The sequence below is a fragment of the Marmota marmota genome, unplaced genomic scaffold, assembly GCF_001458135.2.
Source record: "Marmota marmota marmota unplaced genomic scaffold, marMar, whole genome shotgun sequence".
In the NCBI taxonomy this organism is placed as follows: Eukaryota; Metazoa; Chordata; class Mammalia; order Rodentia; family Sciuridae; genus Marmota; species Marmota marmota.
In genome coordinates this window covers 11,511,935-11,525,674 of record NW_026000142.1, presented here as the reverse complement: position 1 = coordinate 11,525,674, position 13,740 = coordinate 11,511,935, and the positions used below count along the sequence as shown (strand labels likewise).

Sequence of the window (13,740 nt, the reverse complement as noted above, 5' to 3'; positions counted from 1 at the left end):
CTGGCACAAATCCTAGGGAAAGTTAGAAAATGAGCGCCACAGTGATTAAGCATGTAGACTCTGGTGACAGATTATCTTTGCTTAAATCCCAGCTCCTAGTGTGATCTTGGGTAACATCCTCCACTTCAGAGCATCAGTTTTATCATCTGAGACGTGGGGATGTAAACCACCCCCCGCCCCCACCAGCCCCGTCGTAGGGTTGCCGTGCAGATTAAATAAGTGTCCAGCAGGTCATCAGTGCTCCACAAATGCACCTGCTCTTTTTGTTGTTGGTACTGAGGTCTGAATTTTCCCAGTTAGATGATCCTCACAGGATCAATCACTTTTCTCCCCAGTAATGTAAGTGTGCTAATCTTTGCCATTTGCCTCCCTGAGAAATGGCATGCTCATCCCTTCAACTTTCCAATTGACTCCTTGTTCACTGTCCCAGTTAGCTGAGACAGCAGTTGGCTGGAACTGATGTTCCATTTAGTCAGAGAAGCAGGACCTGCTTTCTGTCCTTCTCTCCCCTTTTGTTACTGGTCGGTGCTCAGTGACAAGTGACTGGGAGGCAGGCAAAGAAAAGAATGCTCCAAAGATGACCTGTTGCTCTCTTCTCTTCCTGATCCATTTATGTCTGAGAGAAGTATTTGCCCTTGGCTACGTGCTGTTTCTCACTCTGAGTCACGTCTCTTCCTTTCTCTCATCATTCCCCACCCCTACCTTTTCCTATAATGGCAAAATGACTTCTCCAGCCGTGCAGCCAAGCTGAGTGACCTAACACGTCCAAATGCAGGCAGATAGGTGTCCCTGTCCTATTTTTGGATAATTGTTGAAGTGGTGTCCTCTGATTTTTCTGACTGCTCTGTGGCGTCCTTTCTTTGCACGGACACAGCAGCAGTCAATAGCAGAGAGGGGCAAGGTGAAAGAGACACAGGTGGTCACAGTTATAGTTCAGTTTTCAGCTTCAGTTTTGCTCTCTGAGCTGTCTTTAGGGTACATGGTTCCAACAGAGCCCTCAATGCCCCCCTCCCGGGGTCCTTTTCGTTCAATAAGACAAAAGCCACTCTCCTCTGTGGAGATAAAGAAGTCTTTGCTGACTTCAACTCCCTCCATGCCTGTTCAGTTTGTGTTGACCCCTGCTCTAGGGATTCGAGGCAGCGGGGTCCAAAAGCAAAGCTGTGAGAGGTGAAGGTCATGTCATTGGAGCCTCCTGTTTTCCATTCTCTGTCCCAGCTTTCCCCTGGGTAGCATCTCTTTTAATCTGTGTGTGGTGCCCTCACACTGCACTCAGGGCCCCGAAACGCAGGTACCCATACAGGTTCAATATCCCCTTCAGGCCATCCATTCAGACTAAAGTAAAAGATGACTGCTGATCAATTGAAATGTTACCCCACTCAAGGGTACTTTGCACTTAAAAATCATTAAGGGATAAGGTTTCTGTGATAGCATTTTGGATATTAATCCAAAGAAAAAAGCTGAAAAGTGAGTAAAAAAATGATTTGAAATATGATGGAGATTTTTCTCACTTTGGTATTTGGGGGTGAAGAGAGAGAAGACATTGGGATGATTAGATTATAGTAGTGCAGATTATTTTTATTTCTAAAGTACATAGCCTGAATATCTACTATACCTGTGTATCTGAATATCTAGTAGACCATGTCCTCCGCCTCCTCCTTTGTCAGCCTGCCCTCCATACATGCACACACCTTAAGGGGAAGAATATATTGAATCCTGACTGTGATGAAGCTCTAGGTCCCTTTTTTTTCCTTCTTAGCTTTTTAAGGCAGTGTGTAACCCTGTAAAAATCCTGTAAGCTCTTGTTATCTTAAACATTTTACAATGATAAAGTTGTAAACTAAAGAAGTGACCCATCGTTTGTATTTTTTTCTCTATCGAGATTTAATTTGTCCTGGAATTCAAATGAGACAAACATGAGCCCTTGTTTTCTGAAATGTAAAACTCTATAGAAACAACATTTCAATAGCATACATTTCAAAGTGAGAGAAAGGCTAGTGAAAGAAATGGCAACATTCTAAGAAGCATACAAGTTATGTTACCATATGATTTTTCTAAGTGCTAGGATTTCCTAACCCAGGAACTCTGAAAATAAATTTCAGATAAGAGATTGGAAACAAAAGTCAGGCATTGATCCAGAGGATGAAATACACCTATATACTTTACATAAGTTTCAATTTTCCTGCCTTCATGGTTTATGAGTCAGAAAATGGTGAGAAGGAAAATCGTATTCAAATCACTATATTTCAGACCCGTTTTATAAATGAAAAAAAAAAATTGAGTGTCATTTGTACCTGTACTTCTATAATCATTCCAAGTTTTCTTCAGCTGTTTATTTTATTGTTCATTCAGAAATTATTAATTACACTTATTAAGTACTGAGTACCAATATATACCTGGGGAGATGAGGTCATTTTTGGATTTCAAAGACTATAATCTATAGGAGTGGTCTTCATATGCAATTTTATATATTAAGACACAGAAAAGGTATTTAATGTGGATAAATTTTGGAAACATGCCAGGATTTAGGTAGGCCTTGGGGAAGAATTGCTGGCATGTGGCAGGAGAGAGTGGGATTACATAAAAGAAGCACAAGTTTTCAAAAAAGGCTATAGAAGAATCACTAACAGTGACAGCAGACTGATAGTGAAGGCCTTGTATATGTTGCTCAAGAGTTTGGATGACCATTTTAAGGGAAATGACATGGAAGTTTTGATAGAATCACTTTATTTTTTTTAAGAGAAAGAGGGATTATAGATCATATTGAAGGTAGCAAGTGTGGCTGGTTAGGAGGCTCTGGCAAGTAGACAAGCCAAAGATAAAGACTGTGATGAGCATGGCAGTTGCATTAGTCAGCTTTCTTTTGTTGTAACAAAATACCTGAGATAAATCAGCTTAAAGAAGGAAAGATTTGTTTTGGCTCACAGTTTTAGAGGTTCAAGTCCATGGTCACTTAGCCTTATTGTCTTTGGGACTGGGTCAAGGCAGAACATCATGGTGGAAGCATGTTGTGGAGGAAACTACTCACCTCACAATGGTAGGTTAGCATCATCTTAGCATCATCTCTCATCAAGAATGGCCAAAACATTGGCCATTACAACAAGCCACTCAAACACTTCAAGGCCTAGGAATGGTGACTAATCCTCATAGAAGTGCAATGGTATTAGATTGGAAGGATCCTGAAGGATGTGAAGGAACTATACAGCCTTATATTGGATCATTTTCCTATAAATTTATGGGGACGAGATGTCCTAGATCAATTAGGTTTGACATTAACAAATAACATCAATTCAAATGTGCCCACTATTATGGCTAGACAAGGTTTTAGGAGAGGAAAAGGATTAGGAGAAAAAGGACAAAGTATAGTGGCACCAATACAAATAGATCAAGAAATAGATAGACATGGATTGGGTTTTCTGGAGGGGGTCACTGAGACAATAAAAATTACTTGAATCTTTGAATTTATCCAAAGTAATTTAAAATATAGATTTGTATGTTATTTTTAGGAAAAAAATATAGAACTGACAAAAACCTAAGAATTACTGTCACGAAGAGTCAAAGTCATATATACCCTCTAACAATCACTGGAAGAGAGAAAAATAAATGTATTATATTTAATGAATTCATAACATGCCAACATCATAATCGACAGGAAATTCATTGCCTTTTTTTTTGAAGTTCCTGAATTGAGCAGCTAGATTGGTTAAAAAAGATATGGTAAAATCTGTACCATACTTAAGTCATAGAAAAACCATGAGATGGAAAGTTCTTGAGATATCATTTTGCTAAAGATAAGAAAACTGAGACCCAAAGGTTAAAACCATTTTCAGGAGTGACACACCTTGGATTGGAATCCAGAGGTCTGACTTTGTGCTTGGCATTCTTCATTACAATACAAAAATTTCCCAAGATAAGATATTGAAATAAGTTAGTGGGATGCAAATAACCATTGAAAAGAGCAAGTTTTAAAGTTCTTTGAAACTATAAAGAACATGTTAAGAAGCCAAACACCTGCTTTATTATTAAAGGTTGGTCATTTTCCCAGATTAACTGACCACAAGAAAATCTATGCCAATACCAGCAACTACTTGTCACACACTTGCTTTCCAAAAATAATTTTGGACTTTGGTCTGGCTTCATGATACAGGTATGTAAATCCATGTGATTTATATTGTTATTACTTTCATACTTAAAAATTAGAAACAGAAATATTATTTTATTTAGGATTAGCAAGAAGAGAGTTTATAAAGATGAAAGATGGTGGGTTTATGAGTAAGTGATTTCATATTACTTATCAAGTGTTAGAAAAATTTATGTGGAATCTCTTTAAGGGCTAGGAAAACAAAGAATAAATTCCTATCTTGTAGTTTTTAAAAATATATTTCTGAATAAGCAATAACTCATGTATTTATTAATTTTGAGTTTTTAATAAGTTAAAATTAGCTTGATGTGTTTCTTATTGACCAATTCCATGTTTAATGCAATAAAAGCAATGCACATATTTATGAGTTTTTAGAAAGTTTATTATGGACAATGAGGAAGTCTCCCTGTCTTCTTCCTGCCCCAAATAAAAGAATCAACATGTTTGCATTTGAAACTTTGATTCACTTTATCCAAATTTTTTTTTTTTATTTTTTGGTACTGGGGATTGAACCCAGAGATGCTTTACTACTGAGCTACATCTCCAGCCATTTTTATTTTTTATGTTGAGACAGGGCCTTGCTAAGTTGCTTAGGGCCTCACTAAGTTTGGAGGCTGGTCTCAAACTTGCCATCCTCCTGTCTTAGCCTCCCGAGTCACTGGGATTATAGGTGTGTGCCATCTTGCCCAGTTTTATCCAAAATTTGAATTTTTGAATTTCATGAAGTGAAATACTTCGTGAAAACTCTCAATAAAAATTCATTTTGAAAGTAAGCAATACTGTTCAGAAATGAAGAAATCATATCACTTATACATTATTATAATTATATAATTTTTATATATTTTGGCTTTAAAACTTGCCAATAAGTATTTGAAAGGATTGAAGCTTGTGACTTACTAAAATAGATATTTTATTAATCAATTATTTTGAAGCAATCAAAGTATCTAAATGTTTAAAAAAATTTAAATACAAAGCATATAAAGTCATGAGACTGATTGACCTTTTAAACTAACACAGTAAAATCTTTATAGTCAAATGAGTGACAGTGCTTTAAAGTCATGATCATGAGTTTTTTCTAAGGATGCTACAAAGTCCTCACATGGTTTTGAAATGTCTTTTATATAACTACCTTCAAAAGGATAGGAACGTCCTAATTTAATCATTCTCTTGATTTGGTTCCCAATAGTATTCCAGTTCAATCATCCTTTATATTTATCAGAACTGGCAATTTGGGAAAGATTTGTCATTTAAAAGGATATTCAAAAGAATGTTATTTTAATTTCGATGGTGGTTCTGAAATTTGAGTATTTACACACTTTTAAGATATGTAAATTATAGTAGCTACTCACCCTGTAGACAGTTTTTGTACATTTATCATTTTAGAATGAAACTTTTAAAGTAACAGTAATTTATAACACTAAAATAGGACTCTATGGCTCAAAAACAATAATTGAATATGGTATTACAAAATCTACATTAGAGAATATCTTAAAAATTTGTAGCTGTTAATTTTTAACTAATTCATGTAGCTTAGTATCAAGGACCCCCAAATTGAACAACTCTCCCATAAATCTTTCTATATGAATCATTTAGTAGAAATTTATTGTAGGATCAGAATAGCCTGTATCATAAAATGTTACTAAATAGCACCAACATTATTTGAAAGTAAAATGAAACATTCATAGAAAAGCAGAATTAAATTTGCAATTATAAGATTAAATTTGCAACTATAAAAGAGAAAGCATCTTCTAGATAAGATAGCAATTAGATAGGAATTACCTTAAAATCATAGCCAGATCAATATCAGTCATAAAACATTTCAGGATTTTGCTTGAAACAATTAGAAAGGAAAACCTTAAATTCCTTCCCAAAGAGACATATAAATGCTTACGTAATCAAGACAGTGCAATCTTACCAATGAAGTTACTTTGTAGGAGATACATTTACTTTTTCTATATATTAGTTCAACAAGATAATATAATAAAAATGCTTTAAAGCAATTTGATTAGAGCAACATTTACATTAAGTACAAAATATACAGTAAAATGAAATATCTTGTTAAATAGGTCTATACTGTAACAATATCTGAAAGGAGCACATTTTCATGAATCTATTTTCACATTTATTTATTATATTTGATAATTACTATCATCATTATATTCTTTTGCTATTTCAGTTTCTAGGATCTTATTATAGGTTATCTCTAGGTATCCTTATATGTGTAAAAGTAATAGAAAAAGTATTACTCCCATAGTAAAAAAAACATATGTGTATAAGAAATCCCACATTTTACGAGCCGTTGTATACAAAGCTATTGTAGTGTTTTGAGAGAAGTGTTCCTTGATCACAAGTTAGTCAGTATAAAATGTGTACCTTTTTACAAAGTAAAAACTGTCTCCCTTTAAAATTAAATGTTGTCAGCCTAGTGTATAATTCTGGTTATAAAATTAGACATGAAATTCTTGGCTCTTAATTAGAAAAGCATAACTTGCCAATAGCTGTTTCCAAATGTGGGTGCCCATCTTAATAGTTTTCTTAATTAGAACAGTTGAGCAATGAAGAGAACAGTAGTGCTTTTATGTTACAACAACAAAGAAGTATTACAGTATTCAAATCTCCAGACAGCAGTTTAAATGCTCAGTCCTTGCTCAGTTGCAAATTGACAGAAGAGAAGCAGCGTCCAATGCTTGTATACAATGGGGCAATGATAACATCTGTCACACTCTTCCATATTGTCTGCACTGAAGGTAGAACCATCAGGCAGGTCTTTACAAAAGGCATTATAATCCTGGAATGGAGGAAGAGGAATGTGTAAGGATTATTCATGTTATCAAATAAGACCAATGACTCTCATACACGTGTGAAAAGATACAATAAAGATGAGACTCACTTAAATTTGTCAAGTAATTCAAAATAAATGGACAATGACCATAGTGATGAGAAGCACAAAAAATAAGTGGCTTAAAAAATAAAAGAGGCTACTCATACTCTTGCTAAATGCTATCCAAAACAGGGCAACACAAATAAACAAATAGTTTATCTTTCTGATCTCTGCCCCTAAACATTAACCTGCCCAACTTGCCTTGTTTCTCTGAGGTTCTACATAATGACTGCCTCTCCTGGTGCCTAATCCTCCTTCCCTTCCCCCTGGACCAGGTAAAGTTGCATACTCTCTCTCTCTGTGCATCTATATATAGTACTGAAACACACTTGCTAATCCTGATATTTATCAAAAGGTATCATAAATAGATGCTTATATTTCTGGCTTTTCTTCTGGAATATAAGTTCTTTAAGTGACTTGACCTTTCATAAATATTTGAACAGAAATAAAATTTTGCATTCTATTATGCTCCATATCGTTAATTATGCTTCATATTATTAATTTTCATAGCAATTATACACATTAAGGCTGTGTGGTATAGTTAAATTAGCCCTGAAATTGACATTAGTATCTTAGACAAGAAAAAAAAATGAGCCTTTCCTCAAATTACTTTTGCACATCTTTAAAAAAAAATAGCTTAATATTCTTAAATTCCTCAGGATAGTGAATTTTCTATGTAATATTTGAATGATTTTTTTTTTTGTAGTGCTCTTTGAGTACAAAAGTATGTGAATTCTTAGGCATTGTTGGTAGCTTTAATGGAAACTCTATTATTTACCTGGGTGGGTACAAAGAAGTGAGGTTGATTTTCTTGGTTTGCTGTTAAAACGTGATTTAAAAGTATGCTGCACTTAGTTCAGAAGAGTCAATCAGCAATTTTCTGATTGGTATATATTGAGAGTACTAAATTATTCAGATTGCCTAACTACACGGACTATATTTATCTTGTGTTTTATTGGAAGTGCTAAATATTTGAAGCAATCTCATAAGAAAATTATTTATGAATTATTTCAAAGCTAATCAGTTGAGTAAAAACTTGAATAATGACAAACTTTGACCTTTTATCTCATTTTGTTTCTCACTTGATATGTGGGGCCTTGGGCACACTGCCACAAATAAGAGAGAAGAGGAAATCCTACAGAACTGGTTATCATAGTAGGTTCTTAATGTGTCCTTGAGATGTCCATATGATGTGATCTAGAATGAATAATAAATAGGCCTGTTTTGAAGACAGAATATATAAGGAAAACAACTAGAATAAAATAATCTTGAATTGATAAATTCTAAGACTGAAGTTTAGATCAGAAAGTTTCCTAACCAAATCCATTTCATTTAAAATAAAATATACTTTCCACTTTTTCTCAGGCTAAAAAAATTCCCATCCCCCCATAACTCTTTAGAGCTCCATGTCCTCAAAAGGAATTAAGCACTAACAACAATGGATTTTTCAGTTTAAGGATGTGATGTACTCATTTTAACTTTATTTTCTTCAAATTATCATTCTTTCCTTTTGGATAAGAGAGTCCAATAATCCTTGAATATGAAACTTCAATTATGTTTTCAATATTGTAAATAGTTTTTCTTTAAAACTATACACAATTTGTAATAACCCCAAATTTGTAGAGGCTCAGTGTAGTCAACCAGACCTTTCTGATAAAAAATTTACAATGTATAAGAATATTTTTTTCTTCCAATGGATAATCTGGCCCTAAGTCAGGATCTTTATTCAGCTTTTATTAACTATAGTGTTATTCAGACTGTACTGTCACAGAAATTTTCTGTAATTTAAAATATCACCTAGAAATGAGATCACTACCATTGCATTTTTGTCAGTAAACATCCATTTGCATTTTACCCCAGCAAAAATTAGAGTATAGATGCTCCAATCACATTTCTTTGTTAATGATCCACTTATGTCCAAAGACCTTATTTGCCAAATGATAGCTATATATGTCCAACCGTGGTACCAAATCAAATCAATTCACTGGTCATTTATGATCTGTACTTCTGGTAAAGGGTCTTATATCACTAGACTTCTGGTTCTTTATTTTTGTTGTTGTTATTTGTTTACAAAATTTGAAATCAAAGTGTGCACAGTGGCATGCACCTACAGTCCCAGTTACTCAGGAAGCTGAGGCAGGAGGATCACTTGAGACGTGAGGTTCAAGGCTAGCCTAGGCAACATAGTGAGACTCCATCTCAAAAAAGGAAAAAAAAAATCTAAATCTACATGTGTGGTGACATTGTGGTTTGAAGTGCCACTAATGCATATTGTCTTAGCTTTGGACACCGTCAATCTCTTAGTAAAACAGTGTTCAATCCCTTGCTTTAAAAGATGGAGAAAGAGAAGAAGAAAGCTTACCTAAATGGGTTTGCTCTCCTATATAGCCTCTCATCTATCTGGTCTTGTGTGTCATGGGGATGTAATCCAATAATGATAAATCTATTTGATCAAGGCATAAACTAACAATTAAGCATTTTTGCTTGAAACTACTCCTCTACTTACAATCATGGCTTCCTGATGAGAAATGTATGACAGTTAAATATTAATATCCCACATGAATGTAATTTGAAAAATAAGTGAAGTTAAATAATATGCTTTTTTTTTTTTTTGTGTGTGTGTGTGTGGTTAAAATGTATGTGAGTTGATGATTCACCAATGGAAGCACTACACAAAAAACACCTACCATTCTTAGGAGAGCCAGGTGGAGAGAGGCATCATTTAGTTAATTATATAGTATTATAGTATTACTTGTATCTTTCCACCATTTAGTAAATGAAAACCTTTCCTTTTTTCCAATTCTTCCACAAAAGCTCTGGGAAAGCCTAGCTTTGCCAACTATAAATATGGTACTCTGTATTTCCAAATAGCGTCATAATGTGCATTTCACACTATTCTCTGTGTCACTCAGTTTTCCATATTTTTGAAATGAAAAATTGACATCGAAGTTAAGATGTCTAGTTTTAGTTAATTAAGAATCCCAAATTTTATTTGCTGATTTAGGCACCTACAAAAAAAAAAAATCCATGTGTATGTGAATATCAAATACGAGATAACTATACATCTGGCCTTTGTGGATCTGCACATGTATAAAGGCCAAGATCTTCATTTCTGTGTCAATCTTTCAACACTTTCCAAGTAATGGCTTACAACCTTCCATGGTTAAATCTGGACTTTCTTTATTTATCTGGTGAATTTTTACTTCTTTTAAAGGCCTTCTTAGACTTCTTTCCCTCACAAAGCTTTTCCTGTTTCCTCCTGTTTCCCATTAGAGTTAACTACATTCTCTCAGCATTCACATCTTTACCTAGCCAGCTGCCTTGATACTCTGTGGGTGGCTGGAGGAAGATCCTATGATCAGTGTCCAGCACAAACTAAGCACTCAATAAATTTAGTCTGTGGAACAAACCAATTACCTAACTGAGCAAAGAAACTGAGATAGAGATGGTAGGGAGGATTGAAAAAATAATTTGGTAAATTCTAGCAATGAACAGTGTGGCAACATCATGTAAGTGGTAACCCCATGAAGGCCTCTGGGGTTGCAAATGTTTCATTAGGACTGCCTGAGGCACCAGTTTGACTGCTGCTGTGATGTTGGGGATGATCTTCCTCTCAGAATAAAGTGGATATGCTTTAACTCAGTAATAAAACTTGGTGAACTATGATGCCTTTAAAAAATTTACACCTTTAAAAATGGTCCAAAGTTCTATTGTGCATTTTGAGTGTAAGTTACTCAAAACGTCCTATGGATGTCCAGTGGGTTTCCCTATTTCTTTTCTTTCTAACTATCTGATGTTGATTATGTTTATTCCTCACAAGTGAAAAAGTAATTTAATGGCTTTCTCATTTAATTATCTCGCACCTTGAGTTCTCTTCTGGTCCTGTTCTTGCCATTTGTCAAGTAGGATTGGAGCAGCTCTTCCAGAGCTGCTTAACTAGGCCTGATTTCCCTGGGCAATTATATTGTCACTGACATTCTGCTCAGAGATCACTTTTGTTTACCCCAAGAACAGGTGGTGACTGAATAAAAGGCAAGGAAAGAAAGAAGAGCCCTGCCCAGAACCACAGGTACAAGTCAGAACAGGACCCCAGAGCAGCCTGTGGCCGGAAGCATGCTTGCAGGTCCCCACCTCTGGTACTCAATTCAGCCTCATTCATATATGTGAAAGAAAATCACATCCGGGAAAGGGGTGCATTCTTCCTTCTGATTAAAATACCAGTCTGAACTGTTATTCTAAAGCAAGTAAGCTGCCTTTCAGGGCCTTTCAGTTTTGCTACTGCTTTGGAAACAGATGCTTGTTCTTTCCTCTACAAACCAGCCTGGGAGAAAGGAAGGGGTTTGGCGCGGGGCGGAGGGCTGTCAGGTGGCACAAAACATCACTACTTTGCAGAAATCCGGTCCACCCAGTGTGCCCCTTCTCACCAGATGTGCAGACAGCTGAGTGTGGCAAAGAGAATTCCCGCAGCAAAGGCCAAGGGGATGGCCAGGAACACGGTCAGGAATTTGTAGATCACGTATTTGCTGATTTCAAAGAGGGCATGGCTGCAGATCCACACCTTGTCGAAGGAGTGCGTAGTCACAGGCTCTGCGATCACATCCTCAAAGCCTAGCTGCGGGGCAAGACGTAGGGACCCTAAATGTCACCCAACCTGTCGCCCCTGGAACGGCAAGCGCTAAGGGGCGGGAGAGGCAAGAAGGACCGACGTGGCTAGACTCAACCCACCTTTTCTTAGGGTCACATAAGAATCTGTCTGAGGATTCTTGGCTATGCAGGGAGCCGGGTGGCGGAGGGGCAGGGCCAGGATACCGGTCCTGAACTATGCGTGGTGGACCCGGGCGAGGGTGGGGTGGGGCGGGGCGGGGCAGAGGCGTCCGCACTCGTAGCGGTGGGAGGGGACAAGCCTCCCGTCCAGGTTAAGACCCTCCCGGAGCTTCACCTTGAGATGGGAATTAAGCCGGTGGGGATCCCGGTCCTGGCCCGAGTCTACGAACTTCTCGGGGTCTGCGTAGTCGACGCTGCTGTGGTGGCTGTAGGCGTCGTCGTCCATGAAGAGCTGCACGTCCGCCTTCTCGGTCTCCAGCCCCATTGTGGCTCGGTGCGCGGCGGCTGCGGCGGGGCTGGCTCGGTNGGCTCCTGCCGACCCGAGCCCCGCCCTGCTGCCCGGCTTGGGGGATGGGGATCCGCCGCTCCCGCTGGGTCCGTCCTGAGCGCCGGGAATCCTCCCAGCAAGTCGTGTTCCTGTCCTGTCCTGCCCAGTGGGGCGAAGTGTGTCAGCGGGGCGAGGCAAGGAGCGCCTCCTGGGCTAGGTTTTTGGAGGCCAAACTGTGATGCTTAAGAGCTGGCAGGTTGTCTCAGGGACTATGAACTTACTGATTGTAGACGGCGACCGGGTTAACAGTGGGGAAGAGTCGGGTGTGGAATCAGAGGGTCTAACTTCACCCCAACCTCTCTTTACTCCGTGTGTTTTGGCCCAGTTGTGTCACCTACTTCAGAGTTTGGGTGTGTGAAAATTAAACGTTAATTTATGCAAAACTCTTATATGGTCCCTATCTCACAGTACGCTTCCAGTCAATGTTGCTGTGCTGTATTGAGCGGTAAATATCCATAATCCACCTGATTGCCAGAGGACCCCACAGGTGCATCAGCCATCCCAGCGCCCACAGAGTGTGTGGAGAGGCAGGGAGTGGTTGTGTTGCCTACTTGAGACTTCTAGACTCCAGGAGTTTGCAACTTCATATACCAAGGGGAGGTCTGTTCTCACCCCCAAACTACAATTCTTAATTTTTCTTTGAAAACGCTGCTGAAGATTTCGGGAACCCTTAAGATTCAGACAGATCTGTAATTGCTTGTAAAAAACAAAACAAAACAAACAAACAAACAAAAAACACAAAAACACGTAAAAACAGAACCCTAAGCATAAAATCACATTGCTGTAGATGAACCGGCTTACTGACCATTCAAATGCTTTCAGAAGGAAGGAGTTGGTAGCTGGACTGAGGAAAGGTGTTCTGCATGTGATTACCTGGGGTTCCTGGCCCAGAGGCTGTACCACCATGAAAGCCACTGGTGGGCTCTCCTCATGGAGCTTCCATGCTGTCCAGGTGACATTCTACCTGAACTGGGGCTCCCCTCTGTGAAATTGTTACTGGCACAGAATATGCCCATCAGCAGTCCCCAGTTGCTGGGTATATCAGCAACCATAAGTATCTGGTTGGTTTGGCAGCGCCTTTATAATCTAGTGAACTTAAAAGTGTGTTTGGGGAGGAAGAAGACAGTGAACATTTGCCAAAAGCAAAATAATGTCTCTAGACTTAGGGGGCTGCCTACAGCTTGCCCAGAGCACAAGACATAGTGGGCAAGCATTAAGTGTTGCCATTTCAGCGTGTTTGGAGCCTGCTGCACATATCAAACCCCCTTAAGGGAACTGGAGTTGATGAATTACTTCTAAAAGGAAAAGACTATTTTTGGAATAATAAAAATTACCAAAAGAGAAAAGGAACTGAGTGGATAAAAATATCTTGGAGCCCAAATTCTGAATTTCTAATAATTAAATAAAAAAGTTTACTCACTACCACTGTTAGGTATGGATGGCAGTGTTGCAGCTGGGCAAGAGTATTAAGTGCAGTAGTGTTGAATTCTGGGCCACTGTGCCCCTCCTCTGTCTGCCCATTACCATTCCCTTCCTTCTTTTCTGATTTTATTTGTGTTGGGTTAGAAC

General features: G+C 38.0%; 1 protein-coding gene across 1 annotated transcript; it reads right to left on the bottom strand.

The window, feature by feature from the left end:
- Positions 1-5,031: 5,031 nt before the first annotated feature.
- Positions 5,032-12,190, bottom strand: Cav2 (caveolin 2). The gene is made up of 3 exons (XM_015488269.2): positions 11,959-12,190; positions 11,444-11,631; positions 5,032-6,926 (listed from the first exon to the last, which is right to left on the bottom strand). Exons 1-3 carry the CDS (start codon positions 12,106-12,108, stop codon positions 6,776-6,778), a joined length of 489 nt encoding a protein of 162 aa, XP_015343755.1. The 5' UTR covers positions 12,109-12,190; the 3' UTR covers positions 5,032-6,775.
- Between the last annotated feature and the right edge of the window lie 1,550 nt (positions 12,191-13,740).

What these genes read in the sequence shown, in the direction of transcription:
- Cav2 (XM_015488269.2), bottom strand. Translation starts at nt 12,108, where the DNA reads ATGGGGCTGGAGACCGAGAAGGCGGACGTGCAGCTCTTCATGGACGAC. An exon ending in GGCTTAATTCCCATCTCAAG is followed by an intron (nt 11,632 to 11,958) that starts GTGAAGCTCCGG and finishes CTTGCCCCGCAG; the next exon opens with CTAGGCTTTGAGGATGTGAT. An exon ending in CTCAGCTGTCTGCACATCTG is followed by an intron (nt 6,927 to 11,443) that starts GTGAGAAGGGGC and finishes CCTCCATTCCAG; the next exon opens with GATTATAATGCCTTTTGTAA.